Here is a 16,092-nt window from a genome sequence, read left to right as displayed (position 1 = left end):
TTTCCTCCACTTGGAATTTTTTTTTGTCCAGAAACCATTTTGAGTCACACTACCATAAAGACTGTGATGATTAGTCACTAGAAAAGGCCATGGGAAGCACATGGCAGTATACACTACATTAACGTGGCTAACCGGATCACATCTGACTGAGTTCATGTTGGATAATATGGCAAGACCAAAGGAAAGATAACCACAGCAGCAATATTACAATATCAAAAGCTGAATGAACGGAAAAAATGCAGCCAGTTTAAAAGAAAATGTCACTATTGGGAACATTTCCCATGAGCAAACATGAAAGGTACCGAAGCAAGAGCAGAAGCATCTAATTACTACCAGACAGAGTTAGTGACAAGACATGGTGTTCCACCCTGTTCGTTGTCTTCGTGGGCTTCTCTTGACTTAGTTAGCATCATGAGTTACTTCCTTGAAGGCATGCAAGAAAAGGTTTGAGAAGTGAGGGGTTGGGTTTGTGGAAATCATAGATAACAAGTTAAGTATATTCTAACATCGCTGTATTAAAAACAACTGGAGCAGTGCTCAGGGAGGCAGTGTTCGCAGAGAAATGTATCTATATGCGTTTGGAACATCTTATAGAGTCCAAGAGAAAGATCATGAAGAGGCATGTTTCGAGGAGCTCATTGCCTAAGCCTAATTAACCCCCCTCTCCTTACCAATCCAGGATAGTGTAAGCTTTTCATGAAAGTGGGAGTCCAGGCGGAAGGATTTATTAGGATGAGAGCTTCTTAATTAATCACATCACTTTTTAAGCTGGAAAGGGGGCAGAGCTCCTAACAGCATGAAATATCCTGACATGGGGTGAGAGGTAAAAACAGGATATTGGGATAGGCCTCATAGAGAGGTGAGATAAAAATGTGCCCCCTTCCCATATTATACCCTTCAGGTTTTGGGCTAGATGAACAGCTTCCCTCCCCCATGTCCCAAACCTCAGCCATGAGCTAGAGAGTAACTGGGCTGTAGAGCCAGGATGTCAGGATTCAGAGAGCAGGAAGTTCCTCATCTAGTGTCAGATTTCAGTAGTCTCACACTATTGCACTGTGGGAAGAATTCCCTAAAATATTATATGTTTTGGGATTCCTCATGGGCCAAACCAGGAGCAGTGCAGAATCAATACACAGTTCTCATTTCAGCTTACAGGGTCTGCTAAGTCTGAAACTTTCCCCACCATGGACTTGCTGCAAACATTTTTCTCATCCTCATTTGTCACAGGCGATTATAAAATATATGCTGATAATTTAATGGGACCCAGTTCTGATTACTGGTCTCCAGCAGCAGCTCCTTAAATCTTGTAGGAGAGGAACCCAGTGAAGCCTTGCCCCCCCCCCCACAACTGGCCTGATGCTGATTGGACCCTGGGCACGATTGCCTCCAACCATAAACTGCCGGGGGAGCCAGGTAAGAACCCCCACCCCTCCCTCGCTCCCAAGCCCCCTGACAACAAAAGGGTGAGTTCTGGGCTGTCATTTCTGATTACCGTCTCAGTGGGCAAGGGAGGATATAACCTGCAGAAATTTATCAAAAATCATCCATCATGCATTGAATGATGAGGAATGGCTAATCCCCACCCCGTTTGCAATGATCTTTTGATTTACTCCTCACAAGGGTTATTTTGCAGTCCTTTTAACAATAAGGTATAACTTGGCTTTGAAAAATAACTTTTCAAGGTTTACCTGCTCACCTAGTTTTGCTGTTTATAAGCTCTAGACTGAACAAAGAACATTTCTTTCTTTTTTTACCCAGAGTCCCTTTGCCCATGTAAAACATGCCTAAGTTAATCCATTATTTGCACCTTTGGTAGAACTATAACTTTAAATCTGTTTGTTGACCCAAAAGAGAAATATATTTTCCTATAATAAATTTTGTTAATTAAGAAGCCATTAGCACGGAGCCAGTTATGTGAGCTAAAGAGCTTTCAGTATTAGAGCTAGGACAAACAGTGCATTTAAATACTAAATCAAAGTGCTAATATTTTGAAAACTCTTTTTGAACAGAAAGTGTACTAAGGGAAGGCAGTGAATGATGGCCTGGGTGTGAAAGGCTGACATCATTGAACAGAAGCCAGTAATAGTGACCTATTCTATGATACAGCTAAGAACAGACAATGTATAATACCAGTACTAATCTAGAAGGAAGGCAGAAAAGTGTGGTAAATATTTAAACACTTGGCACTCTCTCAAGGACATTTTGAAACACAAAAACCAGTTTCTAACGCATGAACACCAGGGACAAATAGCAGACATTAATCTGCTGTCAAGATAGCAAATATATTAATGCAACAATGTTTTTTTTTTTTTTTTTTAATGGCTCATTTCTTCACGGGAACATTTCATTTTGCAACAAACACAGCTCTGATGGTTTCGGTCATTTGTTCATATTTATGCCTTGCATTTTTTTAAACAGACCCTTTCATTAGTCATACCTCTGTCTCTGTGCACTTTCTGGACAAAAACCAAACTTGCATTGGTTCTTTTTTACCCTTCATTGAAACAGGACCTCTGTGTTCCAGGTGGAATTGCGGGTCTGAATTTTCAGGAGTCATAAGACATCTGCAATTAAAGATAACCAAAAGGGCACAGATATTGTTAAACCTGAAAAGGATAGAAGGTGACACACAGGACCTTGAAGGACTCAAAACAAGCCTATGTCTTTATCAAGTACATGTTCCTTGGATTTGACATAGACTATAGTTGACACCAACAGCCTGACTATAATTTCTATCCCATGTCTAAGTAATCCAGCCAGTTGCAAAAATAATAAGCAAAATAAAACTGGGAAATTGCTATGAGGAAAGCAAAAATCCTTGGGTCCATATGATTCCTGGATCAAATTTCTTTCTGGTGCTGTTAACTGGTTGATACAAATAGCCTGTAAAAAGGTAAAGGTTGACTCATTCCTGACCCATGGGGTGATGTCACATCCCAACGTTTTCTAGGCAGACTTTGTTTTACAGGGTGGTTTGCCAATATCCTGCACTCATTAGTTTATACCCAAGTCAAAGAACATGGAGGGGGGGCACAACAAGGCACTGGGTGCAAAGCTCAAGATTGTGTGTGCGTAAAGTGCCGTCAAGTTGCAGCCGACTTATGGCGACCCCTTTTGGGGTTTTCATGGCAAGAGACTCAGAGGTGGTTTGCCAGTGCCTTCCTCTGCACAGCAACCCTGGTATTCCTTGGTGGTCTCCCATCCAAATACTAACCAGGGCTGACCCTGCTTAGCTTCTGAGATCTGACGAGATCAGGCTAGCCTGGGCCATCTAGGTCAGGGCAAAGCTCAAGATTAAGTCTTGTTCTTTAGGGTAGACCTAACAAAAAGAGTCTCCCCAACCAATGCCAAGCTGACTGGACAGCAGGGAAATGCTGCAAATGGCCACAAGGGTGCTGCAGGCAACAGTCAACCACTCTGCTTTCCCTCTGTTTTCCACCCACATCAGGTACAAAAGGTTAGTGGGGTGTTGGACTTTCTTGATAGACTAATTACTCATACTAATGTAGCTTGCTGGTCAACTTTCAACCAACCTCCTCAAGTGAGATGCCGGCCAACTGAATGAACCCCTTGCTCTCAAAAATAATTTAAAAGCTGTTTCACAGAATCTGGTTGCATCGATCAGTACAGGTCAGTTAACATTCTCACCGGTAGGTATACTCAGAAACATTGATCTTCCCCTTTTCTCCGGTAGTTTCTGTTCGGCTTGTTAGGTTAACGGTGTTTCCAAAAAGGCAATAACGAGGCATCCTTTGGCCAATGACACCAGTAACCACTTCTCCTGTGTGAATGCCTATTGTTATCTTTTTTTTTTTACAATGGAAAAGAAAACAATACCAAGTGGACTTAAGTGCAGTGCATACAATATAGAGCTTCATAGCTTAAGATGCTATATATCCAAATTAATAAATCCCAAATGTCCTTAACCATACAATTATCAGAACTCCTAACAAGAATTCATAGTCATTACTTAGGTTTGTCAAACAAATTGGGTCAGAACACTCATCTAGAGTAAATGTAGAAGATTCTGCTTCAGCTTTGAATGGGGAGGACTGCATAGATTATGATGGTGGATACCCTCACATACACTCATTTGAAAAGAGCTGCACTTTTTGATGATGCTAAGAAATCTGCCCAGACCAGCAGCTCATGCAGCTACCTACAACAGCAGTTTGGAGGAGGCTGTACAACAGAAAAGCTAGCTAATCAAATGGAAAATTTGGCAAGGGTGGGATGTGGTGTCCCTGCATTCTGTTGCAAAACTAGAGACTAGGGAGGCAGGTTGGCAAGCTTAAAACCACTCTTCATTACCCCAACATTTGCCCATACCCTGTCTCCATTTTGTCACCAGAGCCATCAAAAATCATTAGCACATTCGCGGATCATAATCCTCTTCAAATAGTAATAACAACTCAATACCAAGGAATGTAGGTTCTCCATCAAAAGTAGGTTGCATTACTTGCTTGGTTCCATGCCCCCCCCCCACTTATCAGGACTACTGGAATTTTGTCCCCACCCAACCCTGCAGCAGCCTTGTTTGTCTCTACAGACATCGGGACCAATTATCTAGATAACAGGTCGATCTTGAAGTTACATTTAACTATCTACCCACTTGCCTAAGTGCCTGCTGAGCAAAAGACAAACAGGATATCCTAAAAAGACAGATGGGATATCCATAAGGCGGGAGAAAAAGGTTTTGAATGAAAACCAGCGGCCATTTTTTCCCACCCCTCCATATTTTCCTAACCATTTCATCAGTTCCAAGTACCAGTCGTGAAAATGTGAAAGCAGCCACCATCAGCGTTAAGCCTAAACAGGCCATCAGGGAAAGGGAGAGCATCACTTGTAATGAAAGGAAGACTAATCCAGCAATTCTCACATGTTATAAACCTTACAACAGGTAGTATCCCTCAGCTATCCCCCTTTTTATTCTGTACTGCTGCCCAGGGCTGGTTTCACTAGCACTTTACTACCATCTGGCCCAATGCCTTTATCTGTCTGGCTATTTTTATCCTACCTTTCTTCAAATGAAATCAGAGCAGTTTACATGATTCTCCTCACACACACATATACATTTATCTACACAATAACCCTGTGAGGTAAATTAAGCTGAGAAACAGTGAACCGGCCTAAGGTTACCTAGTAAGCTTCAATGCCAAGTGGGCATTTAAAACCTGTGGCTCTAGTCCAGCGCTCTAACGTATACACTGCACTGGGTGTTACGCAACTGATTATTTTTAGTCTTACCTATCTGCCTAGGATGCATCTGGAAAATCCTGGGCTGAAAATGCATATAAACAAATTCCTTGAGAGGTAAAATATTGTCAATTACTAACCTGCACAGACTCTCCATCAACTTGAACCTGTCCAGCAATTTCCATCATATCCAATGCTAAGTGGCAGACAGAACGGGCATGATGATTGCACGGCTCTGGCAAGCCGCTTACTGTCATGTACTTGTCTCCAACTGTTTCAACCTAACAAAATATTAAAGTGACAGTTATTCTACTCAAAAGGAGAAGCAAAGTCACAGGAAATAAAAATGTAATATGGCCAACCCATTTCAAATCAATCTTCTTCAGGAGTAAAAGAATCTTGTTCCATCTTCTGAGAGAATGAGCTAAAAGAGCTTGTTCAGAGCTGTTGTAAAACACTGTTACACAAACAGCATAAAATGAGACTGGAGACAGGAAAATGGCACCCTTTCTGATGGGAGTATGTTGTCCAGGATGTTACTGGTTTTACCTGGTTTCACAATAACGTGTGTGTGTTAAGTGCCATCAAGTCGCTTCCGACTCATGGCGACCCTATGAATCAATGTCCTCCAAAATGTCCTACCTTTGACAGCCTTGCTCAGATCTTGCAAATTGAGGGCCGTGGCTTCCTTTACTGAGTCAATCCATCTCTCGTTGGGTCTTCCTCTTTTCCTGCTGCCCTCAACTTTTCCTAGCATGACTGTCTTTTCCAGTGACTCTTGTCTTCTCATAATGTGACCAAAATACGATAGCCTCAGTTTAGTCATTTTAGCTTCTAGGGTCAGTTCAGGCTTGATTTGATCTATAACCCACTGATTTGTTGTTGTTTTTTGGCTGTCCACGGTATCTGTAACACTTTCCTCCAAAACCACATTTCAAATGAATCTACTTTCTTTCTATCAGCTTTTTTCAATGTCCAGCTTTCGCACCCATACATAGTAATAGGGAATATGATGACATGAATTAACTTAATCTTGGTGGCCAGTGACACATCCTTACACTTCAGAATATTTTCTAGCTCCTTCATGGCTGCCCTTCCCAGTCCCAATCTTCTTCTGATTTCTTGGCTGCAGTCTCCCTTTTGGTTCCACAATAATGGTGGTGTTTAATTCAACATTTGTTCAGTTTTGTATTGCATTATTGCTTATGGATGGGCCAGCCAGTAAAACATGAAAACTCTATGTATGGTTCCCTTGACTGAATCACTGATTTTGGAGAAATTCAAAAATGGAAAATTTGCACTTACCTTATAAACAAAGGGATTCTTTCGTGAATCAGTCAGAATATCAAATCTAGTGTAAATATCATTTAAAAGATTGACAATTTTCATGGCTCCTTCTCCAGAGGCATGTTTGCTGCAGAAAGCATTGAATCCCACAATGCCACTAAAAAGTATGGTCACATTATCATAACGCTTCGCTGGAATGGGGCGCTTGTGTCTCAGCTCATTGGCCACAGATGGAGGAAGGACTGAATACAGCAGACTTCACAATGTGAAAAAGTAACAGCAATTGGGAGGGGGGAAGAGTGAAGAAAAAGAGAGAGGTGAATTTCTATGTCAGTACAATTATCACACACAATGTGACTTTAAACATGATTTCTTTAATTCATTTAAGCTTTTTCCCCAACAGGAACTCAAAGCAGCTTACATCATTCCCCTCGTCTCCATTTTATCCTCACAACAACTCTGTGAGGTAGGTTTGGCTGAGAGAGTGTGACTGGCTCCAGGTCACGCAGTGAGCTTCCATGGTATGAGTGGGGATTTGAACCTGGGCCTCCCAGTCTGACACTCTTAACCACTACACCCCACGGGCTCTCACTATGGGGTTACAACATTCACTTATTCAAGAAGCTAATAATCCTTAAATAGCAGGCACCTGTTTGCATCAGAAAGTTTCCAAGAGTAAAGGAAGGATTCAAGAAGTATACCTACGCTATTAAACTCTTAAGGAAAGTCTGCCTAGTAAATGTCAGGATGTGACGTCACCCCATGGGTCATGAATGACCTGGTGCTTGCACAGGGGACCATAAAATCAACATTAGCATCCAAGACTGAACCATAAAAGCTAATTAGATGAGAGAGGATGAAACAAGAAAGACCAGAAACAGAGATAATAATAAAAGTGGGAGGGGAATTCATCAAGGAATAGTCTTCCAGAATCCCTTGAGTGCATCACAACATTTTACACAGAGTGACATAATATAATTTTCTAGATTGGTGGATTATTTTTCATTAACTCATTGTTCCCTCATTTTCACAGGCCCAATTTGTAATTACATTCAAATCATGCAAGACATTAAACTGTTGTCCCTAGAGGGATGCTACTGAAAATAGTAGTCTCTAGCCTACCTATCAAGTTTAGAACCTAGAACTCTTTTAGAGCACAGAAGATTGGGGGTTACCGCATTATGCATTCCCAGCAATGTATTAAGAGTTTGAAAATGTTATAAAAAATACTGTTCACTATTTCTATGTATTCCCAGCGATGTATTAGGAGTTTGAAACTGTTATAAAAAATACTGTTCGCACTTTGTTTGGCCCCTTTAGCCGTGAAGCTTCCAACCATTTTTTAGCCGTGGCATCCCAAAAGCCTTTTAAAGCGATGTTTTTTATAACATTTTCAAACTCTTAATACATTGATGGGAATACATAATGCGGTGACTCCCATTGACTCCAACCAACTTATCTGTGTCTGAAAAGGGGGGAGGGATCACCTGGGGGCCATGGTACCTATATGGACAAAAGCCATTTGGAACAGACCCTGTCATACAAATGGGGCTGGAGGGAGACTGAGTGAAAAAGCTGTCTGAATCCAACCCATAATAGGGATTTCCTCTACCACAATGAAATTCTATGCAACTGTACGCGCCACAGAATTGTATATGCAAGATATTGGAAAGATACCAAATGTGGCTGAGTGGATTATACAATTTTTACAGTGCAATCCAAAGTGGGGGAGTGCTCAGGAAGCAATGTGACCCTGGCACTGGCATAAATGCCACTTGCACTAGCATAAGGGGCATTTATTGCAGTGCCAAGGCACTTACACCAGCACTGGGGAGTGGTGTGGCAGCACAACACAAGGGTGCCGGAGCAGCTGTGGTGGCACACTTCTGGTGCAGGGGCTTGCGCCAGCACAAAAGGGGCGTTTTTGGGGGCAGGGCTGACATTAGCCAGCCACCTGAGCCCTTTCGGGCCAGGAACACCCACTTTTTATGGTGCAAAATACGCCAGCAAAAACTGTGGCACAGCCCATAGAGCTGCATCATAGGACTGGGAAAAAGACCCCCCCCCATCGGTGCAGTCCTACCTCCATGGCCACGGTTGGCTCTAGAAGCTGACCAAGTGGCTGATCAATGGGGCAGTGGAACAAGCCAGCCCAGCCCCTGGTGGCTTTTACAGTGTTTGGCATTCCAGTACAAAAATGAAGACCTGTTAATGGCAGAACTGAAATACTAGCATTCTAACACAAAACAAACTTCCAATAACCATGGAAAATCCAAACAGGTTTTAACATGTGAGCTGTAGCATAAGACAGTGATGGCATTTAATATATTCTTGTTTATTTAACTGTAGCTTACGGATTCAATTGACATTTTTATTGCGCTGATTATGTTCCCATCATTTTCAAATTACAATAACCATAATTCAGTTCTACTTAAAGTTTAAAGGAAACTTCCAGAATTAATGCATCATCTCCCTCACAGCAATTTCTTACAGTAACGTATGAACTATTCTACTGACCTTAATACACCAAATTCTGGGTCAATGTCCATATTGTTTATACTCTGTAAATGACACTCCCCCTCAAATAGCAGGAACACTTCAAGTTTCACACCACAGACAATTCCTTTTGGCTATACCTCTATGTCTGCCAAGTTCCATGGTCTTAACATGGTATGAAAACCATTCTAAACCATTGTGGACTTACTACATTCCAGATATGTTTACCAAAGGTACAAATCCCTGGAAAAGGATAGTTTTCTTGGGGGTGGGGAACAGGATTGTTGTACGTTCACAACGTTAGTATAGTTATTTGCCTGAACCCCAACTCTCTGCTCAGCAGTCTGAAACCTTCCTCCTGCCTAAGGGTTCTTCCACTGGTGGAAGAGTCACATATGTTGGTGGAAGGATCCTTAGGAATACTTCAGATGCTGCTGAGTCGAGTGGTAGGATATATGTCACTAAGCATAAAGAAGAAATAGTCACAGTGAAAGGTCCTAAAAGACATCACCTTTAGTGAATCCAAACATGAGAATTGGGATCTTGCTGAATATTGAAACCCTGAAATCACTTTGCCTCCAATTATGAAATCTGAAATGGTGCAGCTATTATATTTTTATATGGGTGAGGGAACTGTTAGTTGACTGTAACTTTTGTTTGGTTTCAACAAGAAAAAAAAATCAGGACAATTCCTCCTGACTCTTCCTCATTCGCTTTAAGAAGGCTACTTAAAATCTGAGAATATTTGGAGGTTTCCCAGTTCAAGATAGCAAAACACTTCCATTGCTTTAAAATCACTTCCTCGTTAGAACTACTCTGTGATATTACTTCTTATACGGAGGCTTACGTGTCTGTCTTTTTTTTCTCATCTTCCAGTGCTCTTAATGTGTGCTGAAGCCTGTCTGTTAGTATTTCTAACTCTTGGGTCAGCTTGTATTCCTCTCTGAATTGCTCTCCCAGAAGTACTAAATCACGAGTAGCATCATGCAATGGAATATCACTCAGGTACAGCCCTCTTCTGGTTAGGTCATCCAAATTCATCACACTGCAATACAGAGAAGTGGTCAAAGGCAAGATGAGAAAACAGTGGAATAAACCAGGCACTCAGATTTCACACAGACATTAAAAAAAAAAACCCTGATTAACTATATTTTTAAATGGGCATCCCTCTCCACTGCTGCAGCTCATTCTGACCCCTGGAGGGACCAGTCTGGTGGTCACAGGACTCACAGCTATGCAGGCTTGGGAGCTGGAGTGAGGCGGGATAAGGAATTGAAATTGCTCCTCCTTCTTGTTCGGTATGCACAGCTGCACTGAAGGGAGGAGGTAATTCCATTCCCTCACTGCTGCCTGTTTACTCTCATGGGTGTTCCTCTGGGCAGATCCTGCAACCCCAAGAGTGATTCTTCTGGGAATCAGAGGGAGCTGCAGCAAAGATGGAGGACATGGAAAAACACCATGTGCCTTCTGCCCATGACTAGTAGTATTATGTTTTAATATAAGGAAGAGGAAGAAAAGAGACACAGTATGGTAACACCATCTTTCTTGTAACTACAAGTTCTTCCCTCAGGGGGTTTAAACTATTATGGAAACAAAATGTCTTCCAGGAAATGTTTTAGTCCAAGATCACAATATTCATTTTGGTAACAATAAAACTGTCACATACACAGAATTTATTTGCTTACCTCGGAGAACAAAGAAAGAGAATACTATCTGCTTCAGGTAAGTAGATCATTTGCCCTTTAAGGCGTAAGCAGCTGATTTCGGTACCAGTTAATTCATCTTCACACTCCAGCTTTTCCACATCCAGCAGCCCTTCCTTGAAAAGGGAAAGGTCATAACTGCAACTTAAACGTGATAAACCTTTCTGTGCCCGCAATCCACTTTACTATTATCTACAGTAAAATGTGTGTTTTATTTTTATTTTATCCTTTCTGGGCACAAACAAAAATACCTCAAGAATGCAGTAAAGAAATAATTCCAGTGTCTTGTAACTCTGGCCTTTATGCATGGACATTTCCCCACGGTCACCCCTACCAACTGCTTCGGGCTTCCTTTTGATTATGCATGCCTTTTTCAACCATCAGAGGTCGCCTCACTCTACCCACACATTTCGCCCATGTTTTCCAGATGCTGTTTTAGCCAGAATCTGGAAAATGGGGGCAAAACGTACAGAGGTGACCTCGGACGGTCAAAAAAGGCATGCATAACCAAAAGGAAGCCCCGAAGCAGTTGGCAGGGGTTACCACAGGGGAAAAGGCCTCTGTTGTCCATCCAAGTATAGCTTGATTACTAACTGAAAAATAGCATGTGGACCACATTTAGATTACCTTGCTCCGCAAAACAAAGACAGTGTTGATATGTGAGAGGATTCCATGGAAACTTATATCAATGTGAGGCCGAACCAAAGAGAATACTGACAAGAGATTGCAATATCCTGGTTGGAGCTGAAACATAAACAAGAGAAATTTTACTTTAAAGGCCTACAATTATTTAAGCTCAGTAATGGACATTTTGATTGTATTCTGCTTCTCTAACATATATTGTATGTGTCTATACTAATACAATATTTAGAGGTTTTCTCCTATGGTATTGGATTTTTCACCTTTTACAAGTATGCACCATATTTTGAAAAGGGAACTTGGAACTCAAATTTAGTATTTGTATTTTAAAAGTTTGTATTTTAAAAGTTTTGTATTTGTATTTTGTATTTTTAAAGTTTTCACATTTAAAAGTTGCATATTCTACAAACTTTTCATAGTCTTGCCCCAATGGTAATTGCACCAGACCACCATTTTGACATACATCATTCACATAGCTAACCAGGCATGGATTCCACTTACTGAACTGTACACATACCAGGACCAAACAAGTCTTTATGGTGCCCACAGGTCCAACCTGTGGATGCTGTCATCATTTTATATCTGAACTTGGGTGATTTAAAAATTTCGCAAGGGCTGATCGTGACTGGGCCTGCAGCATGGCAGGACCAGGTACTCTGGTATCCCCCCCCCAACACCTTTTTAAGTGCCAAAATAGGGGCTTTGGCACTTGAAAAGGTGTGCAGAGGGGGCACAAGATCTCCTGGTCTTGGTGAGCTGCAGGCCCAATCACAGCATTTTAAAATGGTCCAAGTTCAGCTCTGAAATGGCAATGGAGTGCCCAGGTTGGACCTATGGTCACTGTAACGTCTAGTTTGTCCATCAGATATATAACAATTAACAAATCACAACTTTTCATAGATAAACAAGAGATCAAAAATACTTCTGTTGGGACTTACTGATATACAGGCATCATCAATGCAGAAAAGTATGAATTTAGTTCAGCTAAAATGCTAATCGTCCTGACCTGGATGGCCCAGGCTAGCCTGATCTCGTCAGATCTCAGAAGCTAAGCAGGGTCAGCCCTGGTTAGTATTTGCATGGGAGACCACCAAGGAAGTCCAGGGTTGCTGTGCAGAGGAAGGCACTGGCAAACCACCTCTGTTAGTCTCTTGCCTTGAAAACCTCATAAGGGGTCGCCATAAGTTGGCTGCGACTTGACTGCACTTTACACCCACAAAATGCTGATCACAAAAAGCTGGAAGAGTACTAAATATTTAAATCTTAAATCCTGACTGCAAAATATTTGGTTAACTGCATAATTATCTAAGATGAGATAACATTAAAAAATAAAAAAGCCAACCTTTTTTTAAAACCAGAAACCATGTTATGATTTTCGGTCCCGAGAGTTAGATCTGAATATTGACTGGTATAACTGTGCAATATTTTTGTAAGTTCTACATTTCTTCAAATTGTTGTACTTAGTAATGTAAATAGTTGTTAAGATTATGATAATTATGTAAATATCTATCATTATTTTTATAGTCGTTTTGGTAGTTTATTATAAAATAAATAAAAATACATTTAAAGACATCATAGTTTCCCAGCAAAGTAACACGGACATATCTTAATATTTAACTACGGTAGAAAACAAAAATGTGTTGATACGCTATGTAATCCATTTTGAGTCTCAGCAAGTGAGACTAAGCAAGTAGCAAGTAAACTGCATACAAAATACAGTGACGTTGTGCTTCTTCCAAAATGTAACTGGATGGTGTATAATACTAACAGAAAAGGTCATTTTAACAAAGGCCAGCCCCCAACCTGGTTTGGCAGAGGAAAATTTTTGACCCCAATCTGCATGAGAGGTGGAAGAATAAGGCAATAAAGGGCACAGTAGCAACAGGGTGCTTCATGCATCCTGGCCAATGGCCAAGAGGCTGTGACTATATAAGGCTGGTTCTACCTCTTACTTGTAGTCTTTTTGCCTGGCCTGCCTATTACCATGCAGCTTGGGATTAGTTGGTCTCTATAAGTTCAAGCAGAATTTGTGTGTGTGTGTGTACTGACATCAAATTAGCAGTGATGGGGTTTTTGTTGTTTTGCCTGCTCCATATTGAGTTATCAGGGACTGGTTAAAATTAATTAAACCTGATCCTTTATTGAATGGAGAGGCCAGCTGAACCCATGTCGCGTGAGGGCAGGGGGGATTAGACTTGGCATCTCTTGGCCCGGGTTGGTATGCTGGCATGGAAATCTAAGGCATGACTGAAACTCTGGGCTAAATTTTGAGCCAGGGTTGAGTATGAATTTACCTTTTTTGTTTACATCAATCATAAAGAAAAGCCTAGTTTAACTCATATTTTGTTTCTTCTGTCTTCATTGAGAGTGCGGGGGAAAGTCTCCTAAAAGAGTAATTCTTTATATTTACCACAAACATTATGTGAAAGGATATAAAAGGCGTTCTTGTGAACTTTTGCAGAACGTATTTTACAACCAGAGTAAAAAAGCCACACTTGAGTAGAAGGAAGGGAGGCAAATAAAAACTGCATCTCACCTGTGGAAGGACTCTATATATTGCATTGCCACACTGGGTGACAACAAGATCTCTATCAAATATAATATGGAAGGGGAAAGCCTTGCAAAAAGTGTAAGGACTGATGCGAGACTCTTGGGTACCGTTCTCTTCAAATCTGTCCAGGTCTTCATAAAAATCCTCTTCTTTAGAGTCCTTCTCTTCAATTAAAAACTGAATGTGATCACATTCTTCATTTCTTTGTTGAACAACCTACACACAATAAGGAAAAGACAGCCAATGATTTTTAGCCTCCATCATTCACATTACAGTAGTTATTTTATTTTTGGAAACAAAGATTGTCACAGTTACTTACACGTTTTGGCACTGGATTTGAAATCCAGCATCAGACTGAATTGAGTCTGAATTGCCAAGTCCCTGCACAGTGCTAGGCCTGCCCAGATACCCTGATGTTGTGATGTCATTTTCTGTCTGCTATTCCTTGCTTTCTCCAAAGTAAGGTGCTGGTCCCCCTCAACTCTGTGTTATCTTCACAATCACCCTATGAAGTAGGTTAGGCTGAAAGAGTAAGGGTGACTGGGTATTGTCATCTAGTAAGCTTCATGGCCGAGTGGGAATTGGACTCCTATGTCACTCTAGTCCGATATGACACATTACTGCACCCCATGGACTCTTTTTCCCATCACTAATCCCAATAATGCAATTCTTACCTCTTGAGGTAATCTGTGGTCATTTATTTTACTGACCCTTTCTCAATACGTTGCAGAACCAAGGTGTGAGATTGAATGCAATCACGTAATTCAACAGAAACTCAACACATAATTCATTGTCACCAATGATGCCACTTTATCATGTACACAATAAAGAAGAATGATTGGGGGAATGATTCTCACAGTTGAGCATGTAGAAAAACACTTACCAATATTCTCAATAAAATGCAATTTATGGGTGTAGATAGGATGGTGAAAAATAAACCCATAGCAAATAAAAACAACTCCACACCATTTATCCACTCATCCACTTGCGCAAGAGTAAATACTTTGGCATTCATTTATTTCCATCCTGGCTGCAGCTGACTATGCAACACCATAGGATCTGACTCTTTGGAACAGCTATTTTGTGGACTGCAAGGAACTGTAGATACTGGCAGCAGAAAAACAGCGATTGCCATCATGCACTAGAAGTTCCTCCTCTTGGGCAAACAGATTATTTTGATCCCAACCAGTATTGTTCATATTGCTATGGTAAATGTATTGTTGCTGTGAATGCAAACAGCAGGCTAGGGCTCCTAGAAATTAACTAACAAATCTGTTTCAAAATTCACCGACGAATCAGTATTGCCCATGGTTTGTTGTTGTTTAATTAAGACAATAATTTAAGTAATGTATGTTCATGGCATTCAGTACAAGTCAGTACAAGTCAATAACAGCACAAAATTAACTGCAACCATTGTTGACAGCCCTGATGTTATTAAAATAGATATCAGACCCCACACAGGAAGGTGAGTGTGATAAACTAGAAAAGCAAAGGAATATGTCATAAAACTGAGAAATAAAGAAGCCCATGAGCCAAAGCTCAGATGAAAACATTTCCTCTCTTTTCAATCTACTCTGAATCAGCACAAAAACAATATTATCTCCACTGATGTAAGTTACCACAGAGGTGGTATTACTGGCACAGAAGTTGTACTAGCGCACATCTCCTTGCCAGGACTGAATGGCACCAGGGAAACTAGTCAGGAACCTAACCTCCTTCAGATCTTAGTCCCACCGCTGATGGCAGTGTGATAAACTAGAAGACCAAAGGAACATGTCATAAAACTGAGAAATAAAGAAGCCCTGGAGCCAAAGCTCAGATGAAAACATTTCCACTCTGTTCAATCTACTCTTAGTTCCAACGCTGATGGCAGTGTAATGTCATGCAAGCAAAAGAGTGATTTACACTAGTAAATCAGAATATTTCCATTGAACTGCTCCCACCTCCTATTTCACCTTCATGGAGCCAACTGAGCAAAGGAGTCCATTTAATTCTGCAACCAATTTCAGAACACAATCAGCAGTATATAAGCCCTAGGCAGCCACCCATATCTCAGATAGCAGGGGATGCAGTATGTGGCTGTATCATTCTGGCCTCATTCTTGCAGCAGCCAAATGGGAACGGGTTTGGTGATGGAAATGCCAGAGAAAGGGCATTTTGCCCAAAGAACTAAGGCCCGCAATGAACATAGGAAAAGCATATGGTCTGCTCAGAATCTTG

At 41.1% G+C, this 16,092-nt stretch overlaps 1 protein-coding gene across 2 annotated transcripts in view; it reads right to left on the bottom strand.

The window, feature by feature from the left end:
* Window positions 1-339: 339 nt before the first annotated feature.
* Window positions 340-16,092, bottom strand: part of GUCY1B1 (guanylate cyclase 1 soluble subunit beta 1) — a 54,033-nt gene continuing 38,280 nt past the window's right edge. For both annotated transcript variants that reach the window (XM_056855009.1, XM_056855010.1), the window contains 9 exons: window positions 13,858-14,088; window positions 11,310-11,426; window positions 10,665-10,798; window positions 9,827-10,024; window positions 6,502-6,739; window positions 5,337-5,477; window positions 3,649-3,803; window positions 2,438-2,564; window positions 340-423 (listed from right to left, as the gene is read on the bottom strand). In XM_056855009.1, the coding sequence (XP_056710987.1) occupies window positions 400-423; window positions 2,438-2,564; window positions 3,649-3,803; window positions 5,337-5,477; window positions 6,502-6,739; window positions 9,827-10,024; window positions 10,665-10,798; window positions 11,310-11,426; window positions 13,858-14,088 (1,365 nt within the window). In that variant the 3' untranslated portion in view covers window positions 340-399. The remainder of the gene's footprint in view (window positions 424-2,437; window positions 2,565-3,648; window positions 3,804-5,336; window positions 5,478-6,501; window positions 6,740-9,826; window positions 10,025-10,664; window positions 10,799-11,309; window positions 11,427-13,857; window positions 14,089-16,092) is intronic.

Source organism: Euleptes europaea, chromosome 9, assembly GCF_029931775.1.
Source record: "Euleptes europaea isolate rEulEur1 chromosome 9, rEulEur1.hap1, whole genome shotgun sequence".
In the NCBI taxonomy this organism is placed as follows: domain Eukaryota; kingdom Metazoa; phylum Chordata; class Lepidosauria; order Squamata; family Sphaerodactylidae; genus Euleptes; species Euleptes europaea.
This window is presented reverse-complemented; position numbering and strand designations above follow the sequence as displayed.